The 21,945-nt window shown below is 30.1% G+C and overlaps 3 protein-coding genes across 6 annotated transcripts in view; 1 reads left to right on the top strand and 2 right to left on the bottom strand.

Moving 5' to 3' along the window:
• Window positions 1–177: 177 nt before the first annotated feature.
• On the bottom strand, window positions 178–1,157 carry LOC105250064 (MICOS complex subunit MIC13). 3 transcript variants are annotated; one of them, XM_011255940.3, is made up of 3 exons: window positions 1,049–1,157; window positions 783–979; window positions 178–463 (listed from the first exon to the last, which is right to left on the bottom strand). In XM_011255940.3, the coding sequence occupies exons 2-3, from the start codon at window positions 963–965 to the stop codon at window positions 278–280; spliced, it is 369 nt and encodes a 122-aa protein (XP_011254242.1). In that variant the 5' UTR covers window positions 966–979; window positions 1,049–1,157; the 3' UTR covers window positions 178–277. The 3 variants fall into 3 exon arrangements, with proteins under 3 accessions (XP_011254242.1, XP_011254241.1, XP_011254243.1); XM_011255939.3 differs by having other exon boundaries at window positions 179–463; window positions 783–942; window positions 1,007–1,157; XM_011255941.3 differs by having other exon boundaries at window positions 180–463; window positions 783–942.
• A 377-nt stretch (window positions 1,158–1,534) lies between these two features.
• Window positions 1,535–4,350, top strand: LOC105250065 (E3 ubiquitin-protein ligase RAD18). Of its 2 annotated transcripts, none has more exons than XM_025415137.1 (7): window positions 1,535–1,800; window positions 1,896–1,974; window positions 2,041–2,572; window positions 2,705–2,957; window positions 3,051–3,111; window positions 3,193–3,900; window positions 3,975–4,182. In XM_025415137.1, exons 1-7 carry the CDS (start codon window positions 1,771–1,773, stop codon window positions 3,977–3,979), a joined length of 1,668 nt encoding a protein of 555 aa, XP_025270922.1. In that variant the 5' UTR covers window positions 1,535–1,770; the 3' UTR covers window positions 3,980–4,182. The 2 variants fall into 2 exon arrangements, with proteins under 2 accessions (XP_025270922.1, XP_011254245.1); XM_011255943.3 differs by having other exon boundaries at window positions 1,536–1,800; window positions 4,016–4,350.
• Window positions 4,351–6,596: 2,246 nt separating this feature from the next.
• The window catches only part of LOC105250067, a 146,333-nt gene continuing 130,984 nt past the window's right edge, over window positions 6,597–21,945 (bottom strand). The window contains exons 5-12 of the mRNA XM_025415122.1: window positions 14,595–14,788; window positions 13,045–13,221; window positions 11,491–11,816; window positions 10,492–10,658; window positions 9,508–10,104; window positions 8,599–8,768; window positions 8,247–8,396; window positions 6,597–7,888 (exon numbers count right to left, since the gene is read on the bottom strand). Of these exons, the coding sequence (XP_025270907.1) occupies window positions 7,769–7,888; window positions 8,247–8,396; window positions 8,599–8,768; window positions 9,508–10,104; window positions 10,492–10,658; window positions 11,491–11,816; window positions 13,045–13,221; window positions 14,595–14,788 (1,901 nt within the window). The 3' untranslated portion in view covers window positions 6,597–7,768. The remainder of the gene's footprint in view (window positions 7,889–8,246; window positions 8,397–8,598; window positions 8,769–9,507; window positions 10,105–10,491; window positions 10,659–11,490; window positions 11,817–13,044; window positions 13,222–14,594; window positions 14,789–21,945) is intronic.

Here is a 21,945-nt window from a genome sequence, read left to right as displayed (position 1 = left end):
ATAAATATTCGTATATGTGTACGAAATCGGATTGTGTTCTAATTCTTTACACATACATATATGTTGGAATTATTGAAGATGCACAAATTATGATTTATTTTTATTCTATAATAAAATTTTCTATATATAATAAATTAATAAGAAAAACTTGAGAAAAAACAAGAGATTATATAGATATATAAATTAATACCATAGGGAAGTAAGATAACAATTTCATGGTACTCACTGATGATACTATTATAATATTTCCCTAAAATTCACAGAATAGGAATAAAAATCATTGACTTTTCTCAGATACACTTTGTTGTTTTATATAATCTTGCACAGTTTCAAAAATATTTTGCACACCATTGGTTATATAGGTTGGAGTATTGGACAGGAATTTTGTACTTGTTATGATTCCCTTATTCCATGATGACTTGATAAAGTTGGAAAGATCACTGGTACTTGGCAATGGTGGTAGCTATAGAACAATTTAATATTTTTTTTCTTAAATAAATCTCTAATAAAATGTTGGAAAAAAGTAATATATAATGCAAAGTGATATAATATATAAAACAAAGAGTTCATAATGTCATGTATGTACATATAAATCTAAAATTGATTGAATCAATAGTAAACTTGTCACTTTAGATCTTATTTGATTGTTATTAAATGTTAATATTTAACTAGGATTAAATTATTATATTTTAAATTTTAAATTATTATAATAATTATTATTATATTATCTAAATATGCTGAAAAAATGCTAAATATTGCTAAAATTGTTAATTAAAACACACCTCGTTAACGACTTCCTTGGGAATGTTGTCCTTAATGTAAGGCGCGACATTATTGTAGATTTTTCCATACAATTGCACGCTGTCTTCGGACTTGGACCACAAGCCCTGATGAACACTATAATAAACAATACCTCCTACGAGAGTGGCCTTGACAGCAAACCTGCAGACATAACCTCTCGTCATAATTCGATTTCGATCTGTGGAACGATGTAGTGTAAGAATACCGTGACAGCGTGTCTTCTCTACTCCTCAGCGAATGTACTAACCGCACGATACCCATTATTCAGTCAAAAATCACTTTGACAAATCAATTCGATTCAAAACCCGCTCCAAAAGCCTCCGCCTGTGATGTAAGAAAACGAGACTTATGTAAAGTCTGCCATGATTCAAATATAACTTAAATGCGATCCACTTGACATTATAGTCGCTTCGCTCTTATTGGTCCATCAAACATTGAAATTGGTCCATCATTCGTTGAAATTGACCAATCAGAACAAAGCAATTTGTCGATCGACTATTCTGATTGGTCAATTCCAACTGCAACCGAGCTTGCAATCCGTAGTGTGATTATGGCTTTAGATGATCCCTGGAAGCGAAACTCCCTCTGTGGACATTAAAAACGTGGACATGAACTACAAACCAATCGCTTTCAGGGATTACCTAAAAGCAGGCCATGATACCTCTCAGTTTTATCTCTGATGCAACTATCATGAATAGATCTCGAGATTCGATGCTTTAGCGTCATTTTTTGGTTCTGTCCAAAAGACGTTTGTTGATCAACTATTTGATTCTGCTTGACTCGTTGATGTATTATGAATCATTATTATGTTTTCCTATTTTTCTTTTTTTATATATTTATTTTTTAATCTATTAGAATTGCACTGTCGATAATATATAACCGTGATTTAAATTAATGATTTAAAAGTAATGGTATTATCTCGGTTTATTCATTAAGCATTTATTTTAATTTCAAGGCTTGTGCTCTATAATGTCGCCAACAGAATATGTGGAATTAAAGGTATTAAAAATATGATGATTTTATATAAAATAATTTTATTTAATAGCAAAATAATGAAAGGAGCACTAAACAGTATATTTATTTATTCATTGCAGCATATTGATAAATTATTACAATGTGGAATATGTTATGAGTATATGAACACTAGTGTGATAACATCGTGTTCTCATAATTGTGAGTAATTGTTTAAAGCCTTTTATTATTTATATTATATAAATGTTTTATGTTTTATGATTTTAGATTGTTCCCTGTGCATTAGAAAGTATTTACATTATAAAACTCAATGTCCAACTTGCTTTGAAGAAACATTTGAGAAAGATTTACGAAAAAACAATCTTTTGGATGAGATTATTATTCATTATTTGAATTTTAAAGACAAAAGTGAAAAGAAATTTTATCAAAAAGAGATATTGACTGTGGAAAATAGAAACTTTGAAAATGTACACTCTCCAAATAATTTTGAATGTAAGAAAAAACAAAATGTTCCTGACACAAATGAAATATTGGATAAAAATCTTGAGAGTCCAATGTCTATGGCTAGTAACACTACACCTCGTGGACAAAAAAATGATCAGCAAAATATATCTACTCCTAGCACCAGTACAGAACTTAGGATACCTTCAATGTTTACACCAAAGAGAAAAGGTTTTCAAAATGAGGAAAATGAGCTAGTTGAATGTCCAGTTTGCAAAGTAGATGTACCTCAAAATAATATAAATAAACATTTAGATGATTGTTTAAAAAGGGAAAATACAAAGGTTCAACCTAAAAAGTAAGCATATAATATTACTTTGTATTATTATATTTTATTCCTAAAATTTTAAAGGAAATCAATACGATTAATATCTTGAATATTCCAATGTGTACTTTTTGCAATTTTTTAAATATTTGTGCTTATTTGCAGATGCGAGCCAAAACGTAAACCACTACCAAAATTAGTATTAAGTTTAATGAAAGATAATATTATACGAAAAAAATTAAAAGAATTTGGTTTATTAACTCAAGGAGACAGAAAGACATTAGAAACCAGACTACAAAGATATATTATTCTTTATAATGCAGAATGTGATAAAATAAATCCAAGATCCATATCGGAATTAATTAAGCAGTGTGAAGAAGAAGAAAATTTGGAGAGGAAAATACAGAAACCATCAAATGTGAATATATTATAATATTATGTAGTGTAGAATATTTTATACATATACATTTGCTTAAAATTTTTTTATATATTAATGCAATGAATTTTACAGAGATTAAATATCAATAGAAATACGGAACAAAATATTATAGAACAGCAGAGAAAGAAATATTGTAAGCATTCTTGAATTATTTGCATATATAAATAATTAGAATATAAATATTTTAATATTTCTTCTTTTTTTTTATTTTTAGTAGCTGCAAATAAGGATAGTTATGATGAACTAATTTTGAAAATGAAACATCCTAATAGTTCACGGAAATTGCCTGTTAGGCGCAATATATTAAGCAAAGAAAATTCTGATACGCTATATCAAGATTGTGTTGCAGAAAGCACTTCAATTATTAGAGATAACGAGGAAAGCAATTTTTTAGCACTGAATTCTAATATTGAAGATTCAAACATGTCTTGTTATAACATGAATCCTACAAATTTTTTAGCAATTGAATTATCTTCCTCATCTAATGATACCAATGACCAATATGCTTCCAATCATATCTCAAATAATTCATGCAAAATTGAACGAGTTTTATCTAATTCTAATGTAAAAATAGAAAATATCCAGAATGAATTATTATTTCCCGAAAATACTGTAATACATGAAGAAACGGTTTCTAGTAACCAATCAAGAGAATATAATGCTACAGAAAATAGAATGAATATTGATAGCAAAGAATCAGTTTCTGAACTTATCAAAATTGAGTCAAAGAATAAAAGAAAAACTAAATTGTCTGTGAAAAGAAATAGGAATAACTTAAAGTGTAGCCCAATGAAACGTGTAGCATATCCCGAGCTTAAAGATGAACGGCAGAAAGAATTACACAATGAAGCAATACATTCAATTGTAGAAGATATCGAATATTTGATAGGAGACAGTGACAATAGTGACATTCAAGATTGTGGTAAATAATCTTTAATAATTTAAAAGAATAAACGTTATTTTTCATTTTAGTTATCATGAAACTATTTTTGTTAGGATGAGCGGAATCTTCGTCATTTGAGATTTGACTTTTACAGAGAAATTAAAGGACGAACAAGTATATAATGTGAAAGAAAAATATACATCCGATCGCATAAAATTTGAAAAAGAAAATTTGAAGTCGTCGGATAAAAGTATAAAACCTTACGCTCTTCGAAAACGGGAGCGCGAAATGACATTCACGTTAAGTGACAAAGAAAGAATTGCGGATAGATCGACGAATGTGAGGAAATCATCCAGGTTTGATCTTAGTGAAACTAGAGGATTTAATAATGAAAATTTTAAAGAAAAGACAGATACGAGATGAAGAATAATTGCAAAATGAGAAGAAATCATTACATGTAACTTACGATTACAAAGACATCTTAAATTAAAAAATAAAATTAGTAATGATTTGGAAATATAGAATTAAAATAGTTGAATAATCATAGAAATAAATAAATTTGTATATATCTTGTTGAGGATTAAAACAAAAATAAGTAATTGATTTATAATTATAGATATTTTGCTTTGATAATTATATATATATAATATATTTTCCTTCATATACAAATAATTTTGATATAAACAGAAAATAAAAACACGTATATCAAAACACATAATAAAAGTATATTATATTCATGTTATTGTATCTACTGCTGCTGCCTTATTCACACATATATATTTTTAATTACAGCATATTTTTAAATATTGTATAAATAATATATATTCTATTTATAATATTCTATTTATGCATCGTTTCAAGTAGATATCACAAAATTATCTAACATCTAACATATCAATCAATGAATTTGGGTTAAACAAAATATTTGATTATTTATGTATGTATATATGTTACATTACTTAATATGCATTCATTACATAATCTAACATGATTCAATTAAAGAAAATGATAAAATATTTTATATTACTTTGATAAGTGCGTTTGAATGGTACATAAATTATTGAAATCTTTTTATCAAAGACATTAAGTTTTATTGAATATATTATTTTACATTATTTTGAACAGAAAAAAAGAGACTAACAGCGATGAAACGATCGGCGCAAATCTCAATAAACTTGCATATTTCTATTGCTAGACATTAACAATAATTTAATAAGCTTAACATAATGTCTCCAAATGTCTATAGCTGCCCATTTACCGATCGCTTACACAATAAAATTTACATTTTTAATATTATATAACTTTGATATTCATACACTTTGGTATTGATTTATACAATTATACAGTTTACTTTATTTACATAGTGTAATTTACGATAAACTCTGATACTCATCTAAGTTCGTAGATTTATAAGTGCTAACGTTCTAAACGGAACGGCTATTACACTCATTATATATCGTTCTCGCTTAATTCTTACTTAACGTTATTGCACTGTTACAGTCTATTAAACTTTGTATCGTTATCGACATTTTTCTGTTTCATATACGAGGCGCATCGTTACTATAGGAACGAAAATTTTTCTATAGTTTGGGAAGCATTTCTAATATAGTAAACATTTCTGCACTTTAACAAACTTTTATCTAAAATTCTTATATTTGATGCTTTCAAAAGTATTAACTACTTAGCAGAATTATTATTCATTTTGTGATCATCTTATATTTCATTATTTTCTTTATAATTAGAGGAAATATTTATTCGCATAAAACATCTTTTTGTTTGCATAAAACATCTTTTACTTAAATACAAATTCGAGCATAATAATCTGTTTTGCTGTGGTATGGCATCACGCGAGGTAGTTACTCGAATGTTAGTACAGTTTCCTCCAAGTACGCTACAAGTGACTTTAATTTCTATCCCGTATGTAATAGTTTGTCAATTTCGCTTGAAGACAGCAAGAAGATCGAAATATCAGGGACATTGTCTTATAATTAATAATCCAATTTATTTATCATTATCATTAGATTCATCAACGACTCATTCGTGATATTCACATTCATAGTACTTATAAGTAGATTGTCTTTTGATTTACTAAGAGACCAAAGATAGTAGCTTTGAAGTAAGACGGCGGAAAGATTATCTTTGCCGTAAAAGGCCAATTGTCTCCTATTATTTATTTAGTTAAAGAGAAACTCCTGAAAAATAGATTACCTCTCTTACGCGAGTAAAGAAACTATCGAAGAAACTAGTCTTATCACACATTTTAAGTACGTATGTTAATATTTGCAGATTCCTTTTTAATTACGGATGGACCAAGTTAAAATCGAAATGTAAATTAATTATCGTATGATAAATTTATTTCGTATGAAATAAATTTCATATATTGTATAGAATTAATTAATTTACATTTCGTTCATTAAATACACGATAAAATATTAATATGTTAAGCTCTTTTAATAAAATTATACTTTGTGGGATAAAAATATGTATATACGATGATAGATGTTATGCATAGTATAGCGCTTTATTCTTGAAAGAGAATCGGAAAAACTCTTTTTCCGAAAAAACTATTTTTTGAAAAATTTGTATATATATATATTCTTTTTATTTAATTTTTTAGTTTTATAAGTTATTTCAAAGATATATCAAGGGAAAATAAAATTATATTTTATAGGCGCTAAATTTTCCTTTAAAAATAAATTCGCTATTTAAACTCATTTTTTATATTTATTCTTTTTATTAGATAAGTTTAATAGGATACGTTATTTACAAAGATATGTAGGAATACTATAAGCTCATAGACGCGAGAATTTCTCTTTTCACGCTCAATATTTAAAAGAATATCTTTACAACCTTGTACACACATATATATATATATTGCAGTTTCATAAAAACTCGAGATCATTTTTCTCAGCAGATAATCAATAATCCGTCTTTCGATTGAGTGGATCACATCTCATTTTGCAATAATGTATTGTTTTCTTTTCAATCATATTTTGATTAAAAACCTTTGATTCTCGAATTCATTGAAACAATGCATACTTCGTAAAACGACATTGTTTTTTGAAAATATTACCGCAAATTATTAAGAATATTGTTAAGCGTCGATAATTAATCGGGAAGATTTAAGCTTTCAAGATGAGAGCACATTGATTATCCTACCATTAATGCGCAATCTGTCATAGTCGACATATCGAACGCCTTTTTGTGATGACAGTTGATGAATCACGTTAGAATACTACAATTTCTGCGAAATTTGCGGATCATATAAATAATATTAATTCGGGAATTACATTGAGATAGATTTTTTTGATTTACATGCAAGAGAGTGATTGAAAAATTCAGTATGATATTCTTGAATATAATTTCAGATCGTTTAATCTCCTCCGGAAAATTCCCACAAGATTGAATGACTTTTTATCTCTCCCGGGACGTCTAATAGAAAATTATCAGAATAGCATCTGCGAATTTTTTTTCCTTCATTTTCCTCAACGGTAGTCTTTTGTAATTGATCAAGACACCAAAGATCTTTCTTCGTCGATTGCTATCTTTTTTAGGTGCAGTAAAATTATCTTGCTTCTTCACGAGTGATTTTTGTCATTGATAGTGGCGCGGATTGTGATTCATTCTTCTGGCATTGAAAATCTATTTATAATAGTTCTTTTATTGTACTAACAACAACATTTATAATCTCATCTAATCATTTCTTAATAACTACTGCTTTTCTTTTTATTTCTATCTTCTCTCATTAGTTAAATTTTAATGCAAATTTTATTGAAAAAAATCAGTATTTTTGCTCGACTTTTTGGTAAACACCTTTTATCAAGCTCAAAATCCTCAAATCTTCTAAAGAATATACTGATCAAATTGTTTTATGGTTGTTTTATTTTGATATCGCACTGAACTATTGTCACGTTATATTGTCTCGTTTCGATTTCCTCATCACCGTAATACCTATCGAGCCACGTATCTTGCGTAACAGATCTATTATATCAGCTGTCGACATGTGTTCCACGCTCTCTTCATTAACCTGAGAAGAAGAAATAATTTTTTTTTTAGAAACGTATGAACAAATTCGAACTTTGTATTAATTTTTAATCTTTGTAATTCTCTTTAAATTTACATGTTCAATAAATATTATTTATAAAGAGAATCTATATATATATATATATATATATATATATATATATATATATATATATATATTAATAATATATTAAATAATATTTTAAATTAATAATGTATAAATATTATTAATTTTATTTTGTACATTTAATGTAATAATAATGTAACCATAATAATAGTCATTATTATAGTCATATAATATTATAATGGCTCTAAAATATATCCTGTGGAAAAAAATTCGAGAGAAAGTAAAAAGGGCTTACCATTAGTAATACGTCGCCCTGCTTAAGTCTACCATCCTTAGCCGCGACGCTGTCGGGATGCACGACCGATATCACTGTACAATTTCCTTCTGGTTGCAAGCTAAAGCCCAGCCGGCTATTCCACCCACGCGTTAACTCCACCATGAACACCTGTAACAGAAAGATTGCGCAATATTGCGTGTCTTTGATTATCACGCGATTCCAAGATTAAAATCAATTGAATAATAATGCGTATATTAACCAATAAAACAAATTCTTCATTTTAATTAAATAAATCACAAATTTGAACTTTGCTTATTTATTCCAATTGAAATAAAATCAATTTAAAAAAAAATACAATTTTTAAAGATACCTCGCTGCCTTGTTCGAGATCTTCAGCAAGAGCAGCTGAATCCGTGGTATCTTTCCCAGTTTCTTCCGGATCGTGTTCAGTATCTACTTCATCGTTTGGAGCAAACATCACACCCTTCCACTTCAATAATCCTTTACTACCGCCTGGATCGTCCGTCCCCAAGATCTTTCCTACGCGACGAGACAAAAAGTCGAGATTATTGAATTGGCAATAACGCTAATTGTATAAAGTGATAGCCACGCAAAGTTCCTAAGTTTTTCAATGTGACTGTTATCTTATCTCTGTCTCCCTCTACTGCATTGATTTACTTTCAATGATAGAAACATAAAGAGACATAGGTCAGTATGTATTATACTTTTAGAATCAATTTTAATAGCTATTATCAATGACACACAAAATTATTTCATATTAATATTATTTTAAATCTACATATTTTTAATAATCGAGCCTCCATATGCACTTAAGAGATTATAAGCTAATTATCATAAAAGTTTTCTATTGCTTTAACACGTTTTCCATAATTCATTATTTATGTATAAAGTATAGTAATAATAGATATATCTAAATTAAGATATATATATATATATATATATATATATATATATATATATATAAATTAAACTTTCTTATACATTATGTATAATTTACACTTATATAAATTTATAAATTATAAATTCATTAATAAGAAGAAATGTTTGCTTCAATTATATTGCAAAATTGACAGAAATTTGATCAAAAATTATATAAAACAGTGAGAATTTAATGAGCATTGAAATAATATAAATATCGAATACGTGCAAAAAGTCATTAAAACTTATATTATTTTATATTAATTGATCAAATTTTGATTCTATTAATTCTATTTTCGGAAAATAAAACGAATAATAAGAAAATGTAATCTTTATATACCTGGTATGTCCTGATCGCTGGAGTGCGTGGTTTTATTCTTGGATCCAGCTGGATCACTGACGGCACTGCCGCAGGCCGGATTGGCACTCTGATAGGCCGGATTCTTGTAGCTGAAGGCAGCGGTGCTGGTACTGCTGGTAGATGAGAGCATCGGCGGCATAGAGGCCGGCTCGGACGGCAAATCATTATCATGCTCATCGCTCGACATCACCGTCACGCTCCTATCGTTATCGTAGTTTGGTTCGGCTAGTCGACTTCGTTCTGCTTCTGCGAGGATTACATCACCGTCGCCAGGATATTCGCCGTCCGAATCAACGCTGCAGAATTGAAAGTGCGGCTTACCTTGCGGCGCCGACAAGTCGAGGAAACTCGGCCTGGCTGCCGTATTGTTCGGTGTCGGTTTCGACGACTCATTATCATCATCGTCATAAATGTCGTAGAGCGGTGGCGGATCGATTATGTCGGTCGCAGGTGTATTTGCTTGGGAATTGGTGATCTGTGTCTTGACGGAGCATTGGTCCGAGTCCGACGCGGTCTCCGCTTGGCTGGCTGTCGACGACGTCGTTTGCACGTCATGCAACTTACCCTCGGGAGTTTCTGTGTAGAGAAACAGTTGTCGTGAGGAGACTTATTGTAAAGTCCTATCATCGAGGATTGCCCTGATTCTGTGCGATTCAAGATAACTCTGAGAAACAGTTGATGTTGAATATATCATTGTTACTTTAACGTTACTGGAAGTTTCAAAGCAATAGGCTGTTCTCCAGTTATTTCGATTGTACAGTTTCAGGAAATATACTTCATAAATTACAATCATATTTTTAAATATATTTGGAAAATTTGTATAGAGATTGATTAATGCGTAAGAAGATAATTAAGATTATTTATCCATCTTAGATGCTCTTATTCTTTTTAATCGATAAGTAATCTGCATGCTTATTTAGAACTATTGTCTATTCATATCGCTAACTAATTACTTGACAATACCTTGATTCGTTTCGGCAGTGGAAGTACGCGTGGCAAGTCGACGTAGCCTTCGGGGCGAGTTACATGAAGCACCAGGTGACTGTTGTTTACAACTACTAGAACCGCTGGATGTACCTGGTGACAGCTTTCGGACTGCTAAGTCACACAGCATATCTACGGCTTCTTGTCTGTCGTAAATATAACAGAATCAATTAGCTATAAATTATAAAACATTAAGTATAAAACATTAAGAGTGTTCGAACTCTAATTCGATATGACGATATCGACAAATAATCTTAAATATTAACAAGCATCCATCTTTTACCAATAATATTTTTTTGCTGATCTCTCTCTCTCTTGGAAAGAAAGAATAAATTGATTCTGTATGTAATTCTCAGTTATATTAGTGAAGAAACTAATTATACGGATTTTTTAGATTTTCACAGCATAAAGAAATATCTACACAATAGAATTAAAATCAGATTTGCTACATAACAAATATTCTTTTTTAGATCAATGAGTATTAAAACCAAAGAAGAATTAATAATAAATAAGATCCCTTTTAAATATATATATTTTTTTAAATATAATCAAAATTACCGTAATTTTTTATAAATAATTTGATTTTGTCAATTCTTTTTTTATTGGATCTTACTTTATATGTAATATTAATGCTAAAAATATAATATAAAAAATATTCTAATAATATCTTTTATATTATATTTCCAATATCGAATATCTTAATTCTTATATTTCAAAATTAAAATAAAACAATTCGATACAAAAAATAAAACAATTCGATACAAAACAAAATAATGAATCATTAATAAAAGACGTTGTTATCCTCTGATTTGTAAAATTAATTTGTTCTGACAGCATTACACATGCACAAGAAAAAAATTTAATTTAATTTCTCGCTTAATCTTTTCTTTTATCCAGAATTATTTTCAGTTACAATATAATTATCCATTACAAGAAATCCTGTATAAAAATATTAAGCTAATTATGAGATTTAGAGACCTCAAACTCGTTCGTGGCGGACGGAGGGGATGATCGGGCTCAGTAGGCGAGAGCGCTGAAACTGGAGTCTGCGCCAAATCGCGGTACAGCCGCAGTTTCACTGTTGGTCCGCATTGTCGCAGCAACTGAACTGCTTCCTCGTGACTCATTGGAGACAGTGGAGCATTGTCTACGGCGACGATCTTGTCGCCCGGTCGGATTCTGCCATCACTCAATGCCGGTTCCCGTACCAATGCCCGCACGTAATGACCCAAGGCGCTGCTGTCCGCTTTCCTCAGGGTAAAGCCAAGACTGCCGCCGACTTTCGTCATTTCGATGTCGAATTCCTGCAAACAGTTGCTATTCATTCCCGTTCTCTTTCTTACTTAACTCTTAATTTGTAATTGCAAAAATATTCAATTCCTTAAATTAATTTTAAGTATATTAAAATTGGAAAATTTATACTTATTATTTTTATATTAATTAAGAAAGATTACGTTTGTGCGGAAAGATTTGGATATATAATATTTTGTAATCCAGCGAGAATTTTATTTTTTACTGATTTGCGTCAAGCAACAGAAAAACTTTAAAATTTGTATTTTGATATTGTAATATCCAAGATTTAAAAAATATATTTTTTGAGCTTATTGAAAATATTCATTGATTCGAGATGCATGTACGCATTTCACTTGCGGAATTTTTGGTTTGACAATTTAGATTTCTCGCTGGGGAAACTCATGGTACGCAAGCAGTCGTATGTATGCATTGACTATTGTTTATGAATATTGTTTATGAATATTACCTCCGGTGGACCGTTCCCTTTCAAGCTTCCCTCGGGAATATTCAAATCAATAAATAATGTGTATATTCCGATCTCATCACCTTACTTAATTACGAATATTAATAGCCCGAATAAAAAATTATGCTTCACAAATAAAATAAGTTTCAAACATTTCTAGAAATATAGAACTTTTTTCCAACAGTTCTATTTAAATTTAATTAACTGACAGATAAACTATTTCGTTATTATTTAGAATTGATTTATGAACCAAATCAATCAATCCTTTATTTATTTATTTGTGGATGCAACTAATTCTTGCGAATAATTATTTAATCGTATATATTGCTGAGGAAATTAAATGCTTCAATTGTTACTTTTAATATTAAATACAAATATTGTGCTCCTATATAATAATCCTATATAATATTTACCGATAATATTAATAATTTAACTTTTTTGCAATTAATATTTATTCTTTACATACGTTATTAATAAAATTAATTCATCAATAAACGACAATATTATATGTAAAAATTTATATATATTACTTTATTATATATATATATATATATATATATATATATATATATATAAACGATAAAACTATTATTTTTTAAAATAATGTATGATACTCTTGTCTTTCAATTATCTAATGTATTAATGCTTTCACGCAAATTTTATTAAATCAGCTGATGTGTTATTCGTTATTTATCAAGCAGCTATCTAACAGACAATACATATCTATCATTAACAGACCATATATATCTATGAACTTATTTAAAAGGAGCACTTACACCGCAGGGTTCAATTTGCAGTGGTGGAAGCGGATTGAGTATACGTAACGATGACGGTTCCCGTCTTGCTGGAGGTGGCGGTGGTGCACCCGGTGGAGTAACATTACTATCTCCTGGAAGCCGGCATACCACCAATTCAACTGTGCTAGGGGTCGTACGCAGAACTTCGAGAGCCTCCTGCAACAAGTAGTAGTCGAAATAAGATTATGCGAGCTTTCCATTCCTCCTGTATATACACGTATAGATAACATCTTCGAAGACGCCGTTGCAATCATCTTCTTTAAAGATCTGATTTCCGTATGGTTTAAAAAACTAAAGGAAAGAGAGAGAGAGAAAGCAACAAACTAGAGCTAACAATTTACAGAGACGAAATTGGCTTTCGAGAATGAAATTCGATGATATGCAGGAAAAAAATAAATTAGCTATATAAAATTTATCTATATAAAATTATAATTCTATTTTATTTAAAAAAAAATTTTACTTCTTATTTATATCCGACTTTTTATTTTTTATTATAAAATAAATTTTAATTTATACTTTCTTGGCTTTTCACCAAATTTATGTATAATTAGTAGCAAACTTTATTTACAAAACGTAGCAACGATTGTAATTAAACGCAATCGCGATAAAACTGTTGTTCCCAGCTGGTGACCCGATAGTAAAGTGGTGCAATGGAATTAAGATGAAGTCAAGGTTTTAGCATCCCTGCAGTAGATTCAACGCGTTTCTCACGGAAATTAAGAGTGGCGGAAGGGCACGAGTATACGTAGTTGCGTGCTGGGAGCAGGAGGCAGTATTGCTTTTACCCTCGTGGGACAACCTGCCAAGTACAAGCGAGATAACGTCTATCATCTCGCCGGAGCCCACGGGCGTAGCTGCATTATGTTAATCTAATGCAAATCTTCGCGAAAGACGCAAGAGGATAAGCAAGACTCAAGCCACCAGTTGAGAAGAAGCAGTCGTTACTAGTACATATATACTATACGAATGTGTCCATATTCAACTTCGTTTAACTGATATCGATAAAACTTTGTTTCAAATATTATTTCTACCTTTAAAATAGACATTAATATGAAACATATATGATACACATCGCTAAAACAAATGAACATTTTTTAAAATAAAAATTAATTTAATTAGATTTTTTACATTAATAAAAAAATTAGAAGAATTATTTTAACTATTAATTCAATTAGGAGAATTTAATTTGTTATTCTATATATTTTTTGTATATTTATATAAAAATATAGTTTAGAATATTATTTATATAAATTTTGCTACGTATTTAGATTGAAAATATTTGAAAATTGATGCAATCTCCTTTCCTTTTAAATTTTTACATTAAACTTTCATTTATCTACATATCTCGAAATTATGAATTGCATGAGAAAGAATCGATTTATATCAAGAAGCAAGTATTGTCGAGTCAAAACTAGCAAAATATTATGTTGTTATAATTTATTCGAGTTTTTATTCATCAACTGCAATTCATTCGTAGTTAGATCGCTAAAGCGAATTTTGTTTTCGATTTTAATCAATTAATTACTTACGTAATTAGTGAGGCCAGTCAGTGGGATTCCATTGGCAGCTAGTAATATGTCGCCGATTTGAAGTTTGTTGGACAGGGCGGCGGGTTGTTGAGGAAAGAGTCTTTTCACTCTAACAGGACCTGCGGTACCGCCACCAGAAACGCTCAGACCGAGACCGCGACTGCTCTTTTGCAGCGTCACCCGGAATGTGCTCTCTGAAAGTTATTTAAACATTTTTATTATGCTTGTACGAGTATGTTTCTTTTGAATAGCATTACATCCTGCTGAGAATATTTCGCTTATCCATTTTACGTAGCTCGTGTATTTAATTCTTCGCGCTCGGAGTTGTTGTCGTTGAATGTCAGGCCATTCAAGAATTAAAATTACCTTGCAAATTAAATGAAACTCCATGGAAATTAGGAATTTCGGGACTTTATTTTTTATTCGCTATTTTATCATAATTATATTTATCGAAAAAATTTATTTTCAAAAACGAATTGATGAAAAATAAATGCAAATTGTGTCAAAGTTTACATACGACGCAAGTATATTGATTATAATTGTACGAATAGAAAATAGGCTTTACTTAATCGAAATTTTGATTTCTCGAAATATTGTGATTGGGGCTATTGTGCAATTTATCGTTTCTACTAGAGTGAGGTATGGTTTAATATCTGCTAGCAGAACTACAATAGAAACAATTACTTTCTGTCGCGGTATTCTATACAATACTGCGGTGCACTGCGTGCATATTTCAACCACTGCAGTAGCTTTCACGGAATGCGTTCTGTCGGTCATAATTTTCGCACTCGTTCAGAGGACATGTTTCCAAAATATACGTGATCTTGTGCGTGCGCGCACGTGCGTGCGTGTATATGTCATTTTTGGATGATGGTTAACATTGCATTTTGTCGAACCTGGCTCATTTAATATATATGGTGAGGTCATCCACGTGCACAAAGTTAAAATAAACTGTACAGAATTTCATAAGTATATTAAAAAACTTCACTGATCAATTTAAAAATCTTATTATATCTTAATCTTATAATATGTTGATTTGAAAGATACTTTCATTACCTATGCTCTCTTGTAGAATATCTTTAATTATAATTACAATCTTGTAGAATATCTACAATTATGATCTTTAATTATATGTATAATTAAAGATATTCTACAAGAGAGCATAGATAATGAAAAAGTGTTATATATGTATATATAAATTAATTTTTAATTGCAAATGATTTATTTGTAGCTATAATATATAATTTATAATATCTTTATAGTTAATATTTATTAATATTTTATAGTTATCTATAGTTTATAGTTTAAGCTTGATTCCTCATAATTTGTCAACACTTGCACGATCATAAGCGATTGTTTGATTTTGGAACTTTGATTTTATGTAACTGTGTCACGCGTGCTGTTTGCGTAACGTCGAAGTTTAAAGCTGAAGTATCTATATCGCACAAGCAAAATGTTGTGCCATTTACAATTAGTACTAATCAAAATGATACAAACAATTATAACAAATGTAACAAATGCAATAGGATTTATATATATATATATATATATATATATATATATATATAATTTATTATATATCTTTTTATTACATTTTATTATTATATAATCGAAATTCATTTTACTGACAATCCTTAACGATAAATAAAATCATCATTAATAAAAAATGATTAATAATAAGTAAAATGATCATAACAAACAAAAATATTCATTGCAAATGCAGTAAATTGAATAAAATAATCCAAGATTAGCTCTTTTTCATAAGTATAGATTTGTTATGCATTCCATTTTTTTAATGTAAAAATCAATGTATGTGAAATGACTTTCAATTCAGAATAGCTTACGTCCACCGGATATTGACTCGATTCAGCAGACATATCGCACATATTGTTCACTTTGTTCACTTTACTGGCTATTCAAACCTGGGCCTCTCCTGCGTTCGCCACCTTGCAAAAGGGTAATTTACGTTTGTCGCGTTATTGTCTGAAGTCGCACAGTGTCACTCTTTCCGAAAGAGAAACCGGTCATTGTTAGAATCGCTTCGAATTACAGGGCGGTCCATGTTCAATGAATTCTCCGATCGTTTGCTAAACGCTTCGTGAAATTGGACGGTCGATTTCACGGGAATGATGATTTTCCTGCATCATTCTATACATTGTTCCAATGTACTATTACAATTAAGATCACGATTGCTGACAAGGCTACTACTTTAGAATTGTTAGCCAAAGAGCGACGATTTCGTATCTGTATACTTTTCATACTTTATTTTAGTTTGAAAGATAATTTATATAAACTTGCGTAAAGTTTTCTTCTAAATTATAATAATAAATTTTTCTTTTAAATAATACATTGTATAAAATGTGCGTTTTATAAACTTAAGAAATATTATTCTTTAAAATTGATGTTATAAATTGATAACATTTAATCATAGATTTGGTCAATTGCATTGATTTATCAATAATAGATTTATTCAAATCAATTGCTTTTAATAAACTGCGTATTAAAATAATCTGCTAGAATATGTAAAAAACAAAGGCAAATATTATTAATTACAAAATTAATAGCAATAATAGTTAATTTATTACCGTTCTGAAATATATTTAATAAAAGAGTATTATAATAAAGTATTAAATATATTTAATAAATATATTTAATACTTTATTATAATACTCTTTATAAATTTACGCTCAATATATTCCACATTTTGTATTTTAAATAAATTTCGATGAGCTATCATATAAAATTTAGAAATGTAGAGATTTTAATTACTTGTTTACAATATACTCATCATTATTTATTAATCTTGATGAAAATTTAATTAGTTGATTAAACATTATATTTAAATGGAATTAATAAATTTGGAAAAGTTATCTTTGTTGTGTAATGTATAAATATAATTTATTAATTTTAATTTGAAATTTCAATTTTATAAAATAAATTTTATTGTTATAATATTTATTTACAGCAATATCTTATACATATCAAATTTAATTTGAAATACAAGATACACACAAGATTCAATATATGAATTAACTATAAAATGTTAATTATTTTAAGGCAGCAATACACTAGTTATTATACAAAGATAATAATAAGATAGATATAAGATAGATAATGATAACAACTTGAAGGACGCGAAAGACACGAGGGACACGATGTGTTATTGATAATACAACTTATTGTCATTTGTAATGACGTCAAAATTTACACTAGTTATTATACAAAGATAGGTCATGACAACAAACTTGTTGAAGGAAGACACAAAGGACACAGCGCGTACAGTGTGTTATTAGATTCGCTCAACTTGTCATTTGTACGGTGACACTCGAAGTGCTATCATCGCATTATTCTTCCAGAAATCTTATTTCCTAATTTTATTATAATTAGCGATACGCAGCATATCAGCATAATTAACAGTATTTTCGTGAATGTCAAAATTTACCTTGCTTAAAGTTATATTGATATTCTGAGTCGTTGATTCAAAATATAATCGCGCAAAAGAGAATATTAGTTCGCTATCGCGAAATTTGCGAGAATGTCATGCAAAATGTCGCACGTCCATTTTCATTGTACCGCGAATATTTCGTTGCATCGTAATTAGTTTGAAAGTGTTATGTCGCGTTTTAATTAGTTTGATAACGATATGTATGAAATGTCGCGCATCTGATTGTGAATCTGCGAGTGCCGTGTAAAGTATCGTGCGTCTGTTCTTATCGTGCCGCATAATAAACAGTAACGAACTGTATTTTCGCGAGTGAGTGCGACGAACTTTGTAGATGTAATGAATCCTGATAACCTATGAAGAGGAGAAAGTTTAGGAAGTGTCGAGCAACGGCGGAATAATCTTTGCAGTGAGTAATTTATTTGTATATTATTTATTTATCTCTCTCTTGCATATTTATTTCCGTTTATCTGGATTTAAATAAGAAAGAAAAAGAAAGAGATTTTTATGCATGATATGTTTTATTAAAGCTTGAAGTTTAGAAACATATAATTTTTTTCAAAAATTATAAAATTATTTCATTAAATTTTTGTTTATTATATTGTCATATATTTTCTCGCATTTTTTATCACTTACGTGTAATAACACGTAATTGGAAATGGTACAAATGCACGATATCGTTCGTACAACTCGCGTGAGTATCTCGAATTGCAATTAGCTCGATTGTATTTATAATATACTTGATGTCACTCTAAATCTGAGACAGCGGCACAGTAAAAACGATTCGATTAAGAAAACAATCAATTATCCGCGGGATGGACGGGCGTTTAATTAACGTTTGCGTTTGGTCAGCGAATTATAAACGGAAGTACTCATAAAAAGAGAGGATGTTGCCGCTCCGAGGTTTACGTACGAACGATACGGCTGGCCCAGCACGTGTGTAACGTCCGTTATGGAATCCATTACGAGATAGTGGGATGCCGCCTGCGGTTTGCAACGAAGATATCGATATTTATGGATCTAACAGGCTCACCACTAAAGTATATTCGCCATTACATTTGCGAGGATTATCGGCCAACGGAAGCCGCCGCTCTTTGAAGCCATAATCCCGCGTTCCTTCGAGTCGATAATGGAATCGCTTTTAATGCCGCATGGATGATTCTCTCCGAATCACGTAATGGTAAATTATCCCACTTCGGAAAGAGCGCTTCTAATAATTTGCCATCTGTCAAGAAGGCTTTAAATGTGTGGGAGGATACCGCTCCATATTGATCAGGTTTTAAGTGGGATGAATTGAGAATATCCGAATGTTAATTCTTTTTAAACGAACAGACATTCACAATTTTTAACAATTTATACTGTGCGAAAGATGAGTCCAATGATTGAAATATTTATCTAACAGAGAGAGTACGAAATAAGTTCTATATTTCTCGGGGCTCTTTCATTCGATACTCGGAGTTCGCTGACGATCTCTTAATATTTGTACCAAAGTGTAATTAAAATCGTGAAAAGCAGCGGCCAATGTCGGCCGTGATATGAAGCCTTCAAAGAGCGCGATAGAGCGTGCAAACGAGACGAACACTGATAAAAGTACGAGAGCTTTAGTTCGGTTATACCGGTCTTTAATGCTGGCTTCGTTAGTTGCAGATTGCCGGTGACACATTTTCTCTCTTTCTTCCTTTCCGTTTTTCCTTTTTCTCGCTCTTATTTTTTTTTCCATCACGAACGTCGTCGTGGATCCGTAGTCCGAGGTTGCAGCTTTTCATCGGCGAAAAACGCACCGTCTAATAGGAAACACGGGCAAGAACTCTAATGTCATTAGGGAGCTGAACAAATACGCACTTAACGAGCGACGTTTTAAACAGATTCGTTATGTCAATTTTAACGTTCTTAACTCTCGACACGATCATTGCGCGATTTCGAAAACGCGTTCTCGCTAATCATTCCCGATTATGTAATATTATAATTTCGTAGAATTCAACATCTCTTTTTTTTGAGAAAATTTTGTCATTTTTATGGCTGATTTATCTGTACCGTATATTTTATCCATAAGAGTAATTTTCATGTAAATTCTACTATATTTTAAGCATGAATTTTTTATGCTTGATGAGACAAACAGGATATAAATTTTTATTTTAATGATTATATATATATATATATATATATATATATATATATATTATATATAATCAAACTGCTTGCATGGACGTAATGCATAAAGCGCGGTAGAAACTTGAAGTTACAAAGATTAAGTAATCCTGCGAGAAAACGGAGGATAACCGGCAAAGGGAGCGGCGGAATGCAATTTCAGTTCCAGAATTTCTGACAGACCGATATCTCAACTATTTGGAAGGGGAGTATCTGGGCCATTACTTTTCCGTGTACTACCGACCGCAGCTGTAAGATACCTCCGATAAAGACGAGACCATTATCTCCGACTCCTACATTCAATTTACCGTCGCGGTTACTGTTATCGTTGACTACATGCTGCGAATTCAGTATTATCACTAATTGACTTACATGCTGCTTTTCTTGTATTAATTTTGTGAGTACTTTAAACAATTTAATAATTACTGCACTCTCTCTGTCTCTCTCTATATATTTAAAAAGAGAGATATCCAATTATTTTAATTATAATTATAAAATACGAATTAATCATGTAAAATAAACACTTCTTCAGGTCTTAAACGGATATTTATATAAAGATGAAACATTGTGCTTGCCATCAAAATTTACTTCTAAATTCTCTTTAAAAGACCAATTTAATTAACGAACATATATGTAGGAGAGTAATTTACGCTGGGAGATTATTCGACTAACCGAGAATTCCAACGATTACATATATATATATATATATATATATATATATATATATATATATATGTATAACCTTGTCTGAAAACAGTCGGAGTTCAGTGACTAAAAATACCAATCTCTATAAAATTTACGATTCGAGAACAAATACATGGTTGGCACATTTAATTTTCCCGAACAAATTTCAAAGTATACGTGCACTTATAAATCAAAATGAATCATGGCTAGTTTATTTTTATTGGATTATGTTTCGACGATCTTCCGGTCAAGTTTCTCGCGCGTTATAATATTGAGAAAATTAATTTGAATTACGATATCGTGCGCGTAATCTATCCTTGGAAATTTTGAAATGTATCATTAATAAAGCGTCGTATTACAATGTCGAATAATGCTTTAAATGTTTATGCTAATTAAATTAATCAATGATAACCGTGTATCCATCGTACATATCTTCGAAGAAGGAGGCCCCGATTATTAGTTGTTTACCAAGATACGATATCAACGTGATTACCACAGCAGCGGATGTCACGAAGAAATTAGATCTCAAATCAAATATGCGTCGATCATATGACACTGAATTGGATTACTCATGGTCGGCTTATGCGGATAATTAGCAGCTAATAATGTTAGTTTATTGATAATTACCAGAAAAAAGATATTGGAAAAAAGAGAGATAAATTTACCAGAGAGATGTGACATTTCAACCGAGAAAACTTTAAATATACACATAATAAAATTAATACAGATATTTGTATAAAAATATATAATTACATGTTAGACTTATATTAAATAATCAAAATTTATTTAAATTTACATTAAAAAATAATGTGATTCATATATTTAATGAGTATTTTTTAATGAAGATAATATATATAGTATATATAGTATATTATATATATAGTATATTAAATAATATATTTAATGCAATAATAAAAATGTTATGAAATATTTTATCAGATTGTGATTTTATATTTTCGGTTCGGAGGTGATGTTCGAAATATTTCCGATGACTCATATTAGCTGTACAATAGTCACGATGGCTAGCTTCAATTACGCCAATTGTTCTGTCTCTCGATATCGTGGACGATTTCACTT

Source organism: Camponotus floridanus, unplaced genomic scaffold (assembly GCF_003227725.1).
Source record: "Camponotus floridanus strain SB8 unplaced genomic scaffold, Cflo_v7.5 scaffold98, whole genome shotgun sequence".
NCBI classification, from domain to species: Eukaryota; Metazoa; Arthropoda; class Insecta; order Hymenoptera; family Formicidae; genus Camponotus; species Camponotus floridanus.
The sequence above is the reverse complement of the archived record's forward strand: the minus strand, read 5'-3'. Positions and strand labels throughout refer to the sequence as shown.